The sequence below is a fragment of the Lygodium microphyllum genome, chromosome 9 (genome assembly GCF_053477565.2).
Source record: "Lygodium microphyllum isolate KBCC chromosome 9, Lygodium_microphyllum_v1.1.10, whole genome shotgun sequence".
Taxonomy (NCBI): domain Eukaryota; kingdom Viridiplantae; phylum Streptophyta; class Polypodiopsida; order Schizaeales; family Lygodiaceae; genus Lygodium; species Lygodium microphyllum.
In genome coordinates this window covers 157363049-157379404 of record NC_141143.1, presented here as the reverse complement: position 1 = coordinate 157379404, position 16356 = coordinate 157363049, and the positions used below count along the sequence as shown (strand labels likewise).

The following is a 16356-nucleotide window of genomic DNA, read 5'->3' as shown; positions in this document are numbered from 1 at the left end:
AAAAGAAGAAGAAGAATAATAATAATAATAAGGATTAAAAAAAGAAGACGGAGAGAGAAGGAGGAGAAAGAGGAAAGAGAATAGTCTTTTTTAATTAAACATTTTTCTTCTCCCCCTCCCCCCTCTCTCTCATGTGTAGGGCCTAGGTTTTCTCTCTTCCTCTCTCTCTCTTTGTTAGATTAAACTTTTTAATGTAAACATTTTATTTAATTAAAATAGAGAGAGAGAGAGAGAGAGAGAGATAGCAAAAAAAAGAAGAGGAGAGAGAGAGAGAGAGAATTATAGAGGAAATATAAAATTTAAGAGAGAGAGAGAGGAAAAGAAAAGAGAGAGAGAGAGTTTAATCTGAGAGAAAGAAAGAGAGAGAAACTTTTGATTTAAAAATAAGTTTAATTTAACGATCCATTTCTCATCTTCGCTCAACAATCCATTTCTCATCTTTCTCTCTCCTCTTTTTCCTCTCTCTCTCTCTCTCCCCCAAATTCCCTATGTCTATTTTTTTTTTCTCTCTCTCTCTCCTTTTATTCTCCCCCCTTTATCCTCTCTTTTTATTCTCTCTCCCTCTCCTCTTTTTTCCTTTTTTTTCTTTTTCTCTCTCTCTCACTTCATTCTTTATTTATTTATTTTTCTCTCTCTCTCCTCTATTTTTTATTCTCTCTTTCTTTTTAAACTTTATATTTTCTCTATTATTATTATTTTTCTTCTTTCACTTTCTTTCCCCCAATCTCTCTTAAAGTATGTAAATTTTATCTTTTTTCTATATATAATTCTCTCTCTTATTCTCCTCTTTCTCTCCACTCCCTTTTATTCTCCCCTTTCTCCTAGTTTTTCGTTTTTTCTTCTCTCCCTCTCTCCCTTTTAAATTTTATCTTTTTCTTCTCTCATTCTCTCTTTTAAATTTTATTCTCTCTCTCTCTCTCTCCTCCCCTCTTCTCTCTCCCTTCCTCTTTCTCTAAAAAAAATTTAAATTTTGAAAAGAATTTTCTATTTTCTCTTTTTTTCTATCCCTCTTCCTCTTTTCCTCTTTCTTATTCTTATTATTCTTCTCTCTCTCTCCCCTCTCCTCTCCTTTCATTCTCTCTCCTCTTTTTTCTTTTTGTTCTTCTCTCTTTAAATTTTTTTCTTTTCTCTTTCTTTTAAATTTTATCTTTCCTCTCTCTCTAATTCTCTCTGTGTTCAAATTCTCTCACTTCTTCTTCTTATTTTCTCTCTGTCTCTGTCCCCTCTCTCTCATCTCTTTTCCTTTTTTCTTTCTCTCTCTCTCTCTCTCTCTTAAGTTTTATATTTTCTCTCTCAGTTCCCTCTCTCTCTCCCTCCCTCCCCTGTTCTTTTCTTTTTTGCTCTTTGTATATTTCTCTCTCTTAAAAAGAAAGTTTCTATTTTTTATTTTTTTAATTTTCTATTTTTTAAAAAACTTTTATATTTCTTTTTTCTATAATTTTCTCTCTATGTTTAAATTCTTTTTCTATAATTCTCTCTCTATAATTTTTCTTTTTATTTTCTCTCTCATTTTCTTCTCTCTGTCTCTCTCCCCTCTCTTTTTCTTTTTTCTTTTTTTCACTCTCACTCTCTTTTAGATTTTATATTTCCTCTCTCTATAATTCTCTCATGGTGTTTAAATTCTTTCTTTTCTTCTCATTTTCTTCTCTCTGACTCTCTCCTCTTTTTTCCTCTCTTAAATTTTATATTTTCTCTCTTTATAATTCTTTTTTCTCTCTATTTCCTCTCTCTCTCCTCTTCTTTTTTTTGCTATTTTTCTTTCTCTCTCTCTCCTTATTTTAATTAAACAAAACGTTTACATTAAAAAGTTTAATTTAACACACAGAGAGAGAGAGAGAGAGAGAGAGAGAGAGAGAGAACCTAAGCCCTATGCATGAGAGAGAGGGGGGAGGGAGAGAGAGAGAGAGAGAACCTAAGCCCTATGCAAGAGAGAGGGGGGAGGGGGAGAAGAAAAATGTTTAATTAAAAAAGACTATTCTCTTTCCTCTTTCTCCCCCTTCTCTCTCCGTATTCTTCTTTTTATCATTTTTTTCTTCCTCTCTCTCTCTCTCTCTCTCTTTTATTCTATCTCCTTTTCAAAATGTGTGAAAATCTATGTTGATAAAATTTTAAATTAAAAAAAGTTTTTAAAATATTTAACTAAAGAAAAGTTTAAATTAAAAAGTTTAATTGTGTGTGTGTGTGAGAAAGAAAGTTTAATCTAATTGAGAGAGAGAGAGAGAGAGAGAGAGAGAGAGAGAGAGAATCTAGGCCCTACACATGAGAGAGAGATGGGGGAGAGGGGAAAAGAAAAGAGAGATTATAAGTGAGAGAGAGGGGAAAGGGTTTTAATTTTAAAAATGGAGGTGGGGAGGGGGGGGAAGGCTATAATGATAAAAGGGAAGGGGAAGAGAAAAATGAGATATTGCACGTGAGAAAGAGAGGAGAGGAGGGGGTTTTGATTGAAAAAGAGAGGTTTGGGAAAAAAGGTAGGTTCGGGAAACCCTTTGAAAGTTTGGGGCTTTCCAAACCTATAGCTAAAATAATATAATAGTAAGAAATAATATAGTAGTAAGATGCTCGCTTACTTGTTGTCTTTAGTTTTGAGTTCAATCAACAATAGATGATGTCGAGGATTATTTTCTTCTTGATAGTGGACGAAAGTAAGAATCACATATGAAAAACTTGTGAACGAAAGTTTTAGGGTTGACTAAGTTTGCTAGGTTTTCTATGGAAACAGGCCCACACGATGAATGGATTCAGCGACGAGCCGGACAATAATACGTGTGGAACACATGTTTTTCATTAGGCAAGAAAGACTCGCAAGTCCCTATGCTACCAGGTAGGAGGTGTTGGTGTACCGACGAAGAAAAGAAGATCCAAACTCGTTGGGAAAAATGGAGCTGAGAATCGATTAGGAAGGTGCACATGCCGTGCGTCCGGTCCTCGCGCAGGCAAACATAAAAACACAGACCCACCCCACCCACACCAAAACAGTCCTTTTACGACGAACACCACACCATCTCCCCATCAATCATGAGAAGAAGTCTCCCATTCCATTGGCCAGCAATGGCTGCTGCGTTTCTTCCTGTCATCCTCCTCATCTTCCACCTGCTTCATCCTCACGTATGCGCCCATGACGATGCGCCTCCTGCCTCGCCGGAGCTCTCATCAACATGCCAGGATCATCACCTATCGTCCGCCCTCTCCCAGGACCTGGAGCGCGCCAAAAAACAGCTGCTGGACCTTGGCATGTGCCGATGATATCTTCCTAATGTTCCCTTTCCCCTCTTCGCAAACCCTCGCCTCGATCTGAGCAGATTTTTCTTTACTCACTCCAATCCATTTTGCGCAGAGCGCACCCTGTCGGAGAAGGATCTGGCTCTCCACGACAATCACAAGGCGGTCCTTTCCCTCCAGACCGAGCTCGAAAAGCTCAAGGTGCGGCTGGTGCGCCTGCTACGGGCTGTGGCGTTAATAAGCCTCTATGTTTTGACATCGTTGTTGCATCTGCATAACCCTTTCTTGTGACACAGAAAGAAAAAGGTGGAGATTTGGACACTGCTCTTCAAACAACTCGTATAGAGCTTGAGGCTTTGGAGGCCAAAGTACGATGACTGATCTTCTCTCGAAGGATGATGTTTTTTCTCTCTTATGAAGCTCCTATGGTGCCAGTTGTCAGTGGAATGGCTCTCCACTTTCACTTGAACTTCGTTAAACTTCAGTTTAAGGGTGTGGTTTGCTGTCACTGCAGGTCACCCATCTGGAAGATGAATTATTAAAGAAAGGGCTAGAGTTGCAGGGCTTTAAAGACAGAGTGAAGAGTCTTGAGGCAGCAGAAACTGAACGTGCTTCCAAGATTGAGCAGGTGGGCAAATTCAACTTCACCTCTGCACGTGGTATTTATGATAATGCATCATTTCTTTGTTGTTGCCATTGCTTCAACCTTTTTTATTACATTTTGTCAGAGCCAATTATAGTGGAAGAATATGGTGGTAATAACAAGGGTGCAAAGATAGGCCTGTCTTAAATGAAGTTGGTTGAACCTGGTATTTTTGTCTAAGATGGGCTATATTCATCATAGGCATTGACATCTTGCTTGGACTGCAGTATTATAGGTGTCTCACATTTCTGTGATCACTGTTTTGAGAGCCGATTTCACTGACACAGTAGTTTTATGGGAGGGCAAAAACCTGTAGAGACTAGAGGCTCTGAAGCTTATGCTGCAAGGAACTATTTTGTGGCTCAAAGCTTCATGCTTACTGTCCATTGATCGGTGTACTAACCTATGTCAAAATCAACCCTAGCGTGCATGAAAGGCAATATTAGTCAGTTTCTTACGTGTCTTTCTGTATCATTTTTACTGGACTGGGACTAATTGTGTCCTGTAGTAAGTGCTGATTATTTTCTTTACACCTCTTTCACACATTTGCCATTGACTGCTTCCTAAGGCAACACTGATTTTGATCTCCCTCTGTAATGTTTTTGCAGCTTGAGAAGACTGTTGCAGAGCAAAAGGACTATATTGAGAAGGCTGAACGTGCACTTCATGCAGCTGAGGTTGGTTAGATAAACAGATAGCAAGTCGCTGTGTCTCTACTTTCGCTTTTGGCACCAATGCACCTTGAATATAATCTGAACCTCTTGGGACTCCTGATATTGCAGACAACACTCCTCAGAGTGCAAGAAGAAGCTGATGCTAAGGACAGGGAGCTCATCAAGGTACTATTATGGAATAAAGCTTGGCTTTATCTTTGCTGGTGTAAGAGCACAAGTATAAGTGTTTTTCTATCATAAAGCCTAGCGCAAGTACACTAGTTAGACCAAGGAACACCTTTTTGAGATTCAAAACTGTAAGTTAGCATCCAGATTGAGAAGGGCAGTATATAACTTTTGCCCTTCTGGACTTGTGTTTGTTAGTTGATTATGAAAGGTTCTTTCACATAATATTTAGTTCTGTAATACAGTTTCATGTAGTGCTTGCTTATGGACATGTAAGCACTTGATTAGGCTTCGAGATCTCAGCGTCTTTGATATATGGTAGCATTGCTCTTGAAACATATGCTGGATACAGCTATTTGGTTTACAAAACAAGTACATGGCACATTTCCTCACATTTATATTGATCTAATGGTGTTTTGTGTACGACTTTTTACTTGCTTACTAAGAGGTTAAAGCATGTAAAGTGGACTCTGATTTGAATACAGGTGCATGGTGGGTGGCTACCACCTTGGACCCAGATTCGCTTGGTGGCTTTGCAGGTAATACTTGTCCACCATCCAAACCCTCAAGAAACCCTTCTTGTTCTTTTCCTGACTTATGTGAAAACTTGCTGGTAGGCTTCTACAGTAGACTACTGGGCGAAGTATGCCAAACCCCATCTGACTAAGGCGTCTGAAAAGGTCAGCACATGTGTCATCAGTTGGAAATTGTTTAGCTTTGTGAGTGTTTGCAAAATTAGTGTAGCGTCTTTTGTTGCCCTTTTCAGGCATCAGGGGTTTTATCAACAGCTCAGAAATGGTCAAAGCCCCATGTTGACACTGCAAAAACAGTAAGATTTGTGCAGTTTTTATGCATGCATTTGCTTCATTCAAGGAGGTTCGTGTGAATGATTGTGTTTTTTCCCCCTGTGTAGCATGTACAGCAAAAGCTGAGCCCCTTCTTGAGGCAAAGTGTGGAGACTGTCTCTGCTACGCTTGGTCCACGTATTGATACAGCAAAAGGGAAAGTAGTTGATGGCTATCAAGCATCTAAGGATTTGATAGTACCCCAGATTGAAAGAGTAAAAGATGCAGTGGGTCCTTATTGGCAGGTGTTTTTATTTTTCTCATACTACTGGTTTGTTGCTTTTGCCATTGTTTCTGACCCTACATTAGTATGTTGACTATCTTCACAGTCATAGTACAAGATAGAAAAACTTTTATGGCGAGCATTTAATTTGTGTTGTGCATATGGTGTGAAATTCCTGCAATGTAATGATTACTCAGTACGTATTGTAGCTTGAAATACTTTCAAACAAAGAGCCAGGGCAGATTGAAGTGTTGTAGTGACAATGCTTTTATTTTTGTGTCATCAATTCCTCGCCACAAGGATGTTGCTCGATAAGCTTGTTGAAAAGGTTTTATTGCAATCCCCATATAGTGAGATAGTTATTGGTGCACTTTGCATTGATTAATAGAATGTGCATATTGGTGCATTGTTTAGAGCCTTAGAAAACGATCTATAATGATCCCCCAAACATAAAACACATAGAAACTGGCACTATTTCTTTGATTGGCTTATTGTGAAGAATTTTGCCAATGGTGGTTGTCCTTGATGAGGTTGAGCTTGGCAAAGGGTCGGGTTCAAGCAGTAAATCCAAAGTGGCCATGCAACTTGCTATGGAGCTTGAATTGGATGGTCGAGAAGTAACGGCATGGTGTCCACATCATAAATATGCGTTGATGAAATGTCAACTATGGTGATGAAGCCCCCTAATGATAGAGATCCTAGCGTCAATCATGGGGGAATGCCATATGATTAGATGTGCTGCTATCCATGAGCCAATTCTTCTCGGAGAATGAGAAAACCACAAGAGAATTTTCCCCTTGATGAATGTGAAGGAAAATAGTTTCTGTCATAACAGTGGGGTAGATGTAATGTAGACTCTTTGTTCCATCCTTTGCACTTGGATGAAGGTGGGGGTTTTTATTCCAACACTTCTCCTCGAGATGCAAGGTTATCTCACAATGAGGATACTTAAGAAGGCCCTTATGTCTTCTCTATTTGTTAGTCTCAGATTTTGATGATAATTCCAATTGATTTTCTTTTTGTTCTTTTGCTTCTTTTGTCATTTCCTACGTGAATCAGCTGTAGGTGATGGTTGTAAAAGACAATTGTATTTGGGTGAGGATAGATGTTATAGAAGGGTCAAAGCTAGGTCCTTTGATTGAATGGTTTTACCAAGGGATGTCAACTCATCTTGAATCTCCTCCATCTTGTTGATGTGATTCTTCATGGTGGAGAAATAGAGACAAAAGGTTGTCTCAACTGTATCTCAAGGGTCATCCTATGTGTAGAGGCAGATGGCTGTATATCTAAGAGGCTTTATGTGTTAGCCTGCTCTATTTTCATTCTCAGTCTGTCATCTCTTGGTTGTGAGCTCCTGTCAGAGTCTGGTAGGAGACAGAGGAGCTCTGTCAGCTTGGTATCTGCTGTTTTTTGTCTGCATTCCTTTTCCGGGAGTCACACAGCCCAAACTGGGCCTTTTGGTGTGCAGTCGGCCCAGATTTTGGGCAGGTCGGCCAGATCTGGCCAAGTCGGCCAGATTTGGCAGGTCGGTCAGATCTGGCCAAGTCGGCAGCCCCCCAGTCATTCTCAGCATTCTCTTCTGCAGGTTCAGCACACTCTCCTTCCTCTCCCACTCCGGCATTGGTGTTGCCATTGCTTTCAGTCTGTTCTGGTGCCCTCACTGACGCTCCGGGCTGCGTGCAGGGACTGATCAGTCCATTTCAGTGTATTCAGCATTCATTTCAGTCAGTGCAGATTTTCTTCCTTCATTCCCTGCTTTCTCTCTCCCCTCCTCTGTGTTCGTGTTCTTCTTCTGTTGCGCACTCCCACATGGTATCATTGCCTGACTGAGAGCACGGAGGACCTAACCTTGTGGAGAGATACCTCACCCATCTTCTGCTGTTGTCATCCCATCTTCAACTGCCCAGGTGGCCCCTCTAGGTGGCCCTTCTTCTTGCGTTTGCTACAGACGACTTCTCCCGAGGCTGCCACGTCAACCAGCGACCCTTCTTGCTTGCGTTTTCCATCAGGCAGTCCCTCCTTCAGCTGGGCGACACATCATCAGGTTGCGTTTTGCAGATCTGATGGTCGTTTCCACTCCTGGCGGCGCATCTCCTGCTGGCGACCCACTTTCAGGCTGTGTCTTAGTGCTGGCGGCTTCTTTTCTGATGATCTTCATCAGTTATCTTTGCGTTTTGCAAATCCAGGTGTTTGTAGGCTATCACAGTCTGCGTCTTGGTGGTTGGTGACCATACTGCTGGTCATACTTCGGCTTCGGCACAGTTTTCTTTGGTGTTTGGTATTTTGTAGATTGGAAGATGTCTTACCAGTTTTCAGGCTTTGACGACTCAGAGGATGAGCTCCTTTCTCATCATTCCTCTGAGCGGAGGCGGGATTATGAGGAGTTTCGACGTTAAGAGGGGCCTCCTCGCACTCGTCCCTCTTCAGTTCATGCATCTCAGAGGGTTCCATCTACCGTGAAGGTGTCTTCCGTGAAGACTGCTTCAAATGTGCGGATGCCTTCCTTGATTCCCTCTATTCAGGTGCCGATTCTCCCTTTCTTTCCGAAGGAAGATAAGTTGGACGGTTCCAACTACTCCCTCTGGTCGTGCAAGGTGGAATGCATCCTCGATACATTCGACCTTTGGGAGCTTGTTTCTTCGCCCATCGACCGTCCCCCCGTGGATTCGTCCGATGGACCGTGCAGCCTTGTGGGATAGGCTCAACTCTCGAGCCCGTTCCTTTCTTTTTATGAGTCTACATGATTCCGTTCTTGTACATGTTCACAGGTTACTGACCGCGGCGGAAGTGTGGAAGAAGCTTGCGTCTTTGTATCAGTACAAGACATTTGCCCATAAGATTTCCTTGGAGAAGAAGTTGCGGATGCTCAGTCTTGATGATTCTTCTTCCATGAAGGAGCACATCACGAAGATGGAGGACATGCGAGGCGAGTTAGCCTCTCTTGGTTGTATGATATCGTCTGAGGATATGGCGATGATTCTGTTGACTCAGTTGCCATCACCCCGTTATGATGTCTTCTACACCAGCCTCATCACCTCGAGGACCCGTGAGAAACTCCGACGGGAGGAACTTTCCTCGCTTGTCTTGGAGCATGACGAGCGACTCAAAGAGGTGGGTGCCAGTGGCTCCACCAAGGCTTTTACGGCAGGTACAGGTGGCGGCAAGAAGAAGAAACAAAAGAAGGAGAAGGCCAAGGACAGGAAGGAGGAGGACAAGAAGGATGCGAAGGAGAAGAAGCCCAAATGTCCCCACTGTGGGAAGGGTACTCATCCTGAGGAGAAGTGTTGGCAGAAGTACCCCCATTTGAAGCCCAAGGAGAAGGACTCGAAGGCGGCCCCAGCCACGACAGAGTCTGCGTTTGTGCATGTCTTTGTTGAGGAGGATATAGCCCTAGCTTCTACCACTCTGGAGAAGCCTTGGCTCGTGGACAGTGGAGCATCTTCACATATGACCTTCTGACAAGATTGGCTTTAGGATCTTCGTTTCCGAGGGGGCACTGTCACCATTGGTGACAATTCTATAGTTCCTGTTCGAGGCGTGGGGACCCTACCTATGTTTTCTGACAGGCGGTCTTCCTCCGCCAAAGTTCTCTATGTCCCTGATTTGGGTTTTAACCTATTGTCTGTGCATGGCCTTACTCAGCTAGGTACCCGAGTCATTTTTACACAGGATGCAGTCACAGTGGAGGATGCTTCTACAGGTGATGCTCTTTGGACGGGTACACAGGAGGGTGGGCTTTATACGCTCACAGCCTTGGCTGCGAGGACTTCCCATGAGCTTGGGCTGCTTTGGCATGCTGGGTATGGTCATTTGAACCTCGATTCTCTTCGGCGGGCTTCTCGGAGGAAGATGGTGGAGGGACTTCCAGATTTCCCTGCTCTTCACACTTTGTGCCCTAGCTGCTTGAGGGGCAAGTAGCATAGGCAGCCTCACCCTCAGGTTGCCTCTAGGAGGGCTACTTCTCCGCTTGAGTTGGTTCACACCGACCTTTGCGGACCTATGGGCACGGCCTCCCTTGGGAAGGCCAGGTATTTGATGCTGATTGTGGACGACTTTAGTCGTTACGTGTGGCCTTATTTCTTGGAGTGCAAGAGCGAGGCGTACTCCCGTTTCTGCGAGTGGCAGGTGTTTGTGGAGACCCAAACAACTTCCAAAGTTCGTGGCGTTCGAGCTGATCACGGTGGCGAGTTCACTTCTCACATTTTCTCTCAGTTTTGCAGGGATCATGGTATTCGGGTAGAGTATTCCCATCCAAACACACCTTCCAGAATGGTGTGGTGGAGCGTGCGAATCGGACCATGGTGGAGATGGCCCGATCTATGCTAGAGGATAGGAGTCTTCCTCATTTCCTTTGGGGTGAGGCGGTGGCTACAGCGGTGCATATTCGCAACCGCTCTCCGACTTCGGCTTTACAGGACATGACTCCTTATGAGGCTTTCTTTGGGAAGAAGCCTTCCATGTCCCACTTTCGCATCTTTGGGTGCGATGCTTTTGTCCATGTGGACAAGAAGAAGAGGAAGACGAGGTTCGACTCTAAGTCGAGAAAGCTTATCTTCGTGGGTTATAGCACGACCACGAAGGGATATCGGCTCTACGACCCGACGACACGGAAGGTTGAGGTGAGCAAGGATGTGATCTTTGATGAGGCTTCGGCCTCTGAGGATCCGATTGATGGTTCTATTATAGGTGCTTCTTCGACATCGCCGGATCCCCCCCCCCCCCCCCCCCCCTTCTCTTCCTTCCAGGATACCCCTTAGTACCCCACCCATTCCTCCTCCTCCGGCTTCCCTTTCCCCTTTGGCGGATGCGACTCCTTCTTCTACGAGTTCTTCCACCCCTTCAGCCTCCCCTTAGGAGTCTTCTCGGGATACACAGCCTTCTTCAGGTGCGGAGGATCTATCTTCATTTGGTGAGGGGGAGTCCCTCTCCGATATGGGTGCTTTGCAGGTTTCGGAGACTACTCGGTCTCCCTCGCAGCAAGAGGAGTCTCTTAGGATTCCCTTATGGTATCGCCGGCTCATGCAGGATTCAGGTGTTACTCACTTTCCTGCTTCTTCTACAGGTCCACGTCGATCAGCCCGATTATAGGCCCAGCGGGATAGCTCACTGTGTGTGAACTATGCTCTGATGTCTCAGATTCTTCAGGATTCCGAGCCTTCCACTGTGGAGGAGGCTCTTGCACAGGATATTTGGAGACAGGCTATGCAGGCCGAGCTCGATTCCATCGAGCGAAACCATACTTGGGAGCTTGTACCGCGTCCCAAGAAACGGAAGGTGATAGGTGTGAAATGGGTCTTTAAGACCAAGTATCTTGCAGATGGCTCCTTGGACAAGCATAAGGCTAGGCTTGTTGCCAAGGGTTTTGCACAGCGCGCAGGTTTGGACTACTTCGAGACTTTTTCAGTCAGTGCAGATTTTCTTCCTTCATTCCCTGCTTTCTCTCTCCCCTCCTCTGTGTTCGTGTTCTTCTTCTGTTGCGCACTCTCACATTATGGACATGCCACATGTGGCAAAGAATTGGATTGTTGCACTTCAAGTAGAAGAACAGTTGGGCATGGGATTGGTCTCTTGTTAGAGTGAAGCAATGCGGAAGCGAATGACCGTGACAAAGAGTGAACAAGAGAGAGAGAGAGAGAGAGAGAGAGAGAGAGAGAGAGAGAGAGAGAGAGAGAGAGAGAGAGAGAGAGAGAGAGAGAGAGAGAGAGACAGTGAAACACAGAAAATCTGTAGTGAAAAATGCTGTATAAGGATGCAGAACTATACGCGGGTGCAAAGAAAATATTTGCGTATGTCTCCACCTCGAGGATCTCAATCTCCGTTCTCCTTGAGAGCAATCTCCGTAGTCAGTAGGGTGAAATCTATCAGAGACAATGTGTCAAGACTGCTGGAAACTCAGCCTTTTAAAGGCTGAAAATAATACCCAAAAATAATCAGGTCTAGACAGACCATTCGACTGTTGCCACGTGGCCATCCAGGAAATGATTCTCAACACCCGCTCTTAGATCTTGGACAAGGCAGTAGACGGAGGGATCTGGAATGTCGGTGAAGTAAAGCTTGGTAAGTGCCTTCATAAATAAACCTGCAAGATTATCTTCGGTCTTACAGTATTCCACATCAATGGTCTCATCCAAAAGCTTCTCCCTGATGAAGTGACACTGGATCTCTATGTGCTTCACCCGAGCATGGAAGACGAGATTCCGTGCCAAGGCAATGAAACTCTCATTGTTGCACTGCAAGAGAGTAGGACGAGTTTGGGGGCAGCCAAGCTCCTTCAATAACCGCCGAAGCCACAAAGTCTCACATGTGGTAGAAGACGTAGCCCGATATTGTGCCTCAGTCGAAGATAGGGCTATCGTCGCTGCTTCTTGCTACTCCAAGAGATAGCACCAACACCCAAGGTAAAACAATAACCTGTAGTAGACCACCTTTGATCCACATCGCCAGCCCAATCTGAATCACTCCAACCTGTAAGAACAAGATTAGAAGCACCTGTACCTACTGGGTAGGAAATCCTAAGGTCGGAGATCCCCCTTCTAAAGAAATACTCTGACACAGAAGCACAAATAACAATCGTACGATAAAGCACAGATTGATAAAAGAACACAGTTAGGGCTTGGGTAACTCAGAGACAATGAACACAGAAAATAGTTGAAGTGATATAACTGCTGAATATACAATGCTCATGCAGCAAACACACTATGCTGCGAATGAATACTATACCTCGAACTCCTGCATCTCGAGGATCAAGACGGGGGTAATGAGCTAGAGAGTGTGTCATACTCTGAACGGATTCCGAATTGCAGCAAGGCAGCCTCCAGATGTTGAACACTAGCAAACGCAGCTGTGAGAAGTTTGATCTGATGCAAATGGCAGTGAGGAGAGAGAAAGACTAAAAATGCATGCAATATGGCTTGTAGGAGAGAGAAAATTGCCAGATACAGGCTAGACAGCCTGGTGACAGATGGAGGAGAGAAAACTGCCAGACGACAGCTGCAACAGCTGGGCGACAGCCTACAAGAATCAAACGCAGGGTTGTGATGATGTGGCAGGTTGTACGGTAGCAAGTCTGTGCAGGGAACAGCAGTTGCCTAGTTGGAATCAGCTCCAAACTGTGTGAAGAGGGCTAGAAATCAGACGTCAACTGATGGAGACAGCAATGGACAGCTTTAGCTGAGATGTCCTCCATGAACGGGGTGTGGGCAACAAGCTGAAACACTTGAAATCTGCAAAAACGAGATTGTTTGTGAATGGAGGGTAGCATACGTATTTATAGAAAGTTTGGGCCCTTCCAAGTGGGTTTGTGCTTATGGGACACAGAAACTCTCTAGGATCGCGTTTCTTTTAAATAAACTAGGTTTCTTCATTAATTAAACAAGTTTTGGGGTTGTTTAAGTAAAGCTAATGCATTTTTTAGCTCAACACCCCTCAAAAATTGAAGTATCCTCTGAGCAGCTTGCCAATGCACCTGTTGAGGTGCATTCATGAACCCAACCAAAAGACCTACAACAAAACATAGATCAACCCGTGTGTTGAGGAGCTAAATCAATGATCCAATCAGCTAACGGTAGCGGGTAGCATCCACCAAAGGAGAATCTGTGTGTGGAAAGTGGCCTTCCAATTTGGATCCATAGGAGTAGAAATGTATCGACAATCCTCCATCTCAAAAGTCACCAAGAGCTCCTATACATATCTCTACTGAGAGATGAAAATCCCCCTTTGAGACTGATAAATCTCATGGCCCAAAAAGAAATGGAGAAGTCCTAAATCCGTCATCTCAAACTATCGATGTAGGGCTGCCTTTATCTCATTGACCTTCTGGGCATGATCACTTGTAACAATCAAGTCATCAACATATAAAACAAACAACACACGACCACCCTTGAAAGTGTGTACATAAAGTTGCGGATCGGCCCTAGAGCGCCGATATCCCAAATTGGCCTAGAGAAAGGAATCAATCTTCTCAGTCCAAGCTCGCGGAGCTTGCTTCAAGCCATACAAGACCTTCAACCCATAAACCTTTCAATTTGAGGAATCAAATCCAGGAGGTTGCTCTACATAGATCTCCTCCAAATCATGATTTAAGAAGGCTGACTTCGCATCCAACTGAAAGACAGGCCATCTCCTACGACTAGCCAAGGCAAGTACAGCATGAATAGTCGCCATGCGAGTAGTAGGGGCAAAAGTATCATGGAAATCAACACCTGGGTGCTGTGCAAAACCTTTAGCAACAAGGCGAGCCTTGTGCTTCTCCAAAGAGCCATCACTATGGTACTTGGTCTTGAAGAGCCATTTGACACCAATCACCTTCTTATGAGAGGGACAAGGTACAAGATACAAAGTGCCATTCCACTCAATAGTCTCCAACTCGGCTTTCATCGCCTTCCGCCAATGATCAAACTGTAAAGCCTCCTTCATTGAGGTAGGCTCTCTATCCTGCATAACATGGGACGCCAAATAGTAGTTAGAGCAAACAAGCTCCATAGTATAGCCTGGTGCTGCTGTGAGCTTCGCGGTCCATCTTGCGGTTGCCACTCCTTAGGGACCCCCTCGATCCCTGAATCTCAGAGTGTGTCACGGGCCCAATGAGGAGGAGGCCGAATCTCGCCTTCGCGTTTTCCATCTATTAAAGTTTCTAGAAGGTCCATGATCAACGGAGGACCAAGCAATGAATCCAGTGGATGGGTAGTAGGCTTCTCATCCAAAGAAGAGTATAGGGTGGTCCTCACTCCCCTTTGGGGCTGGTACCTCCACGAATCGAACATCATGGCTTGTGTAGACATCCCGCTTAACAAGATCGTGACAAAGAGTGAAGCGATGCGGAAGCAAATGACCGTGATAGAGAGAGAAGAGAGAGAGAGAGAAAGAGATAGTCAAACACAGAAAATCCGTAGTGAAGAATGTTGTATAAGGATGCAGAATTATACACGGGTGCAGAGAAAATATCTGTGTATGTCTCCACCTTGAGGATCTCGATCTCCGTCAGCCCCAAGAGCAATCTTCATAGTCAGTAAGCTGAAATCTGTCAGAGACAATCTGTCAAGACTGCTGGAAACTGAGCCTTTTAAAGGCTAAAAATAATACCCAAAAATAATCAGGTCGACTGTATTAAATGTAGGCGATTGCAGTTGAACTATTTGATTGCTGCCACGTGGCACTATTGATGTGGCCATCCAAGAAATGACTCTCAACATCTCTATCCCAAAGAGCAGTTGAATTTGTGGAAGAACTTGCTACCTTGGAGCCTCGACAGTAGGCATGTGGAATGGAGAGAGACAAACTCCCCAAAGGTCGAAAGTGTCATCTAGTTGTTGCTGTTGTGCATTGGGAGATTGCTCGATAGACACGAAGCAACAAAAGCAAAGCAATAAAGATGCTTCATAGTAGACATATGGAATGGAGAGAAACAAACTCCCCTAAGGTTGAAAGTGTCGCTGGGCATTGGGAGATTGCTTAATAGATATGGAGCAACAAAAGCAAAGCAATAAAGTTGCTGTATATATAGGAATTGAACGTAAGAACAAGAATTTATGAACTTAGAAATAATAAACTTGGTAAGTGGAATCTGTATACCCAAGCACACTTGTGTACAACCACATGGGCTGTGGGTGTGAAGATATGATAGGGTTTGCATTGAGAAACACAGAATGCATGAACATGACTAAAACACAATAGCTTAGACAAAACAACAAAAAGCAAAACTGGGTAATCTTAGAAATGATGAACTCGAGAAACAGAATTTTTATAACAAGGCACAAGTGTATACTATGACACGGGTTATGGGGGCGAAGATATGCTAAGGTTTGCACTGAGAAAACACAATGTATGAACATGATTAAAACACAATAACTCAGACAAAATCGCAAAATGTAAAAACACAAAATAGGATAGAAAAGAAGTTGATGAAATTGAATGAACGCTGTATGTATGTACACAAAGCCCAAAGGCAGAGCAACTCAAGAAATTTTTTTGCAATCAATGTCAATATCCATATTAGTGTGTCAAATGCATCCATAACAAATGCTGATTATAAAATTTCTAAGGTATTTTTAGGGTAGGGCTTTTTACGAAATTTAGAATAGGTATTTCACAGGTTTAGGGAGTGGGTTGAGGAAGGTATTGGAGTGTATCATCCACTAGAGATGGAATCTGAGTGTAGTAACCACCAGCCAGAGTAGAGGATGACATAGAAAAGTCCTCATAACTCAAAAACCACCTGTCATAGATGTTGAAAAGTGCTATAGAAGTCTAAATTGACCTATTATAGATGCTAATGCAATGCAGATCACCTTGATGGTGAAAAGTGCTGAAGCTTGAAAAGTTCAAAAAGTAGCATGTGTGATTAATAGTGACAGGCAACTTTGAAGGACTAACTGGATAGGTGGCATGCAACGCAGCTGTATAGAAGACCTCCAAGGCTAAAGCGATGAACAGTAGCAAGGTCTGTAAAGAAATCCTCTAGCAAAGAAGATTAACACAAGTGTACATCAAAACACAAAGTGATAACATTAGAACTCAAAGGTAAAGAGTTACTCAAAGATTTGAAGAATGAATCAATTCTCTGGGGTTGGCGAGACTGCAAGCTAGTCC

General features: G+C 43.6%; 1 protein-coding gene across 2 annotated transcripts in view; it reads left to right on the top strand.

Moving 5' to 3' along the window:
* The first annotated feature begins 2780 nt into the window (after window positions 1-2780).
* LOC148031777 (uncharacterized) overlaps window positions 2781-16356 on the top strand; it is a 28008-nt gene continuing 14432 nt past the window's right edge. Inside the window, exons 1-10 of one of the 2 annotated variants that reach the window (XM_087685440.1) lie at window positions 2781-3229; window positions 3335-3420; window positions 3516-3587; window positions 3734-3847; window positions 4471-4539; window positions 4645-4701; window positions 5187-5240; window positions 5319-5381; window positions 5468-5530; window positions 5615-5791. In XM_087685440.1, the coding sequence (XP_087541566.1) occupies window positions 3016-3229; window positions 3335-3420; window positions 3516-3587; window positions 3734-3847; window positions 4471-4539; window positions 4645-4701; window positions 5187-5240; window positions 5319-5381; window positions 5468-5530; window positions 5615-5791 (969 nt within the window). In that variant the 5' untranslated portion in view covers window positions 2781-3015. The remainder of the gene's footprint in view (window positions 3230-3334; window positions 3421-3515; window positions 3588-3733; window positions 3848-4470; window positions 4540-4644; window positions 4702-5186; window positions 5241-5318; window positions 5382-5467; window positions 5531-5614; window positions 5792-16356) is intronic. The other variant, XM_087685439.1, reaches the window with a different exon arrangement.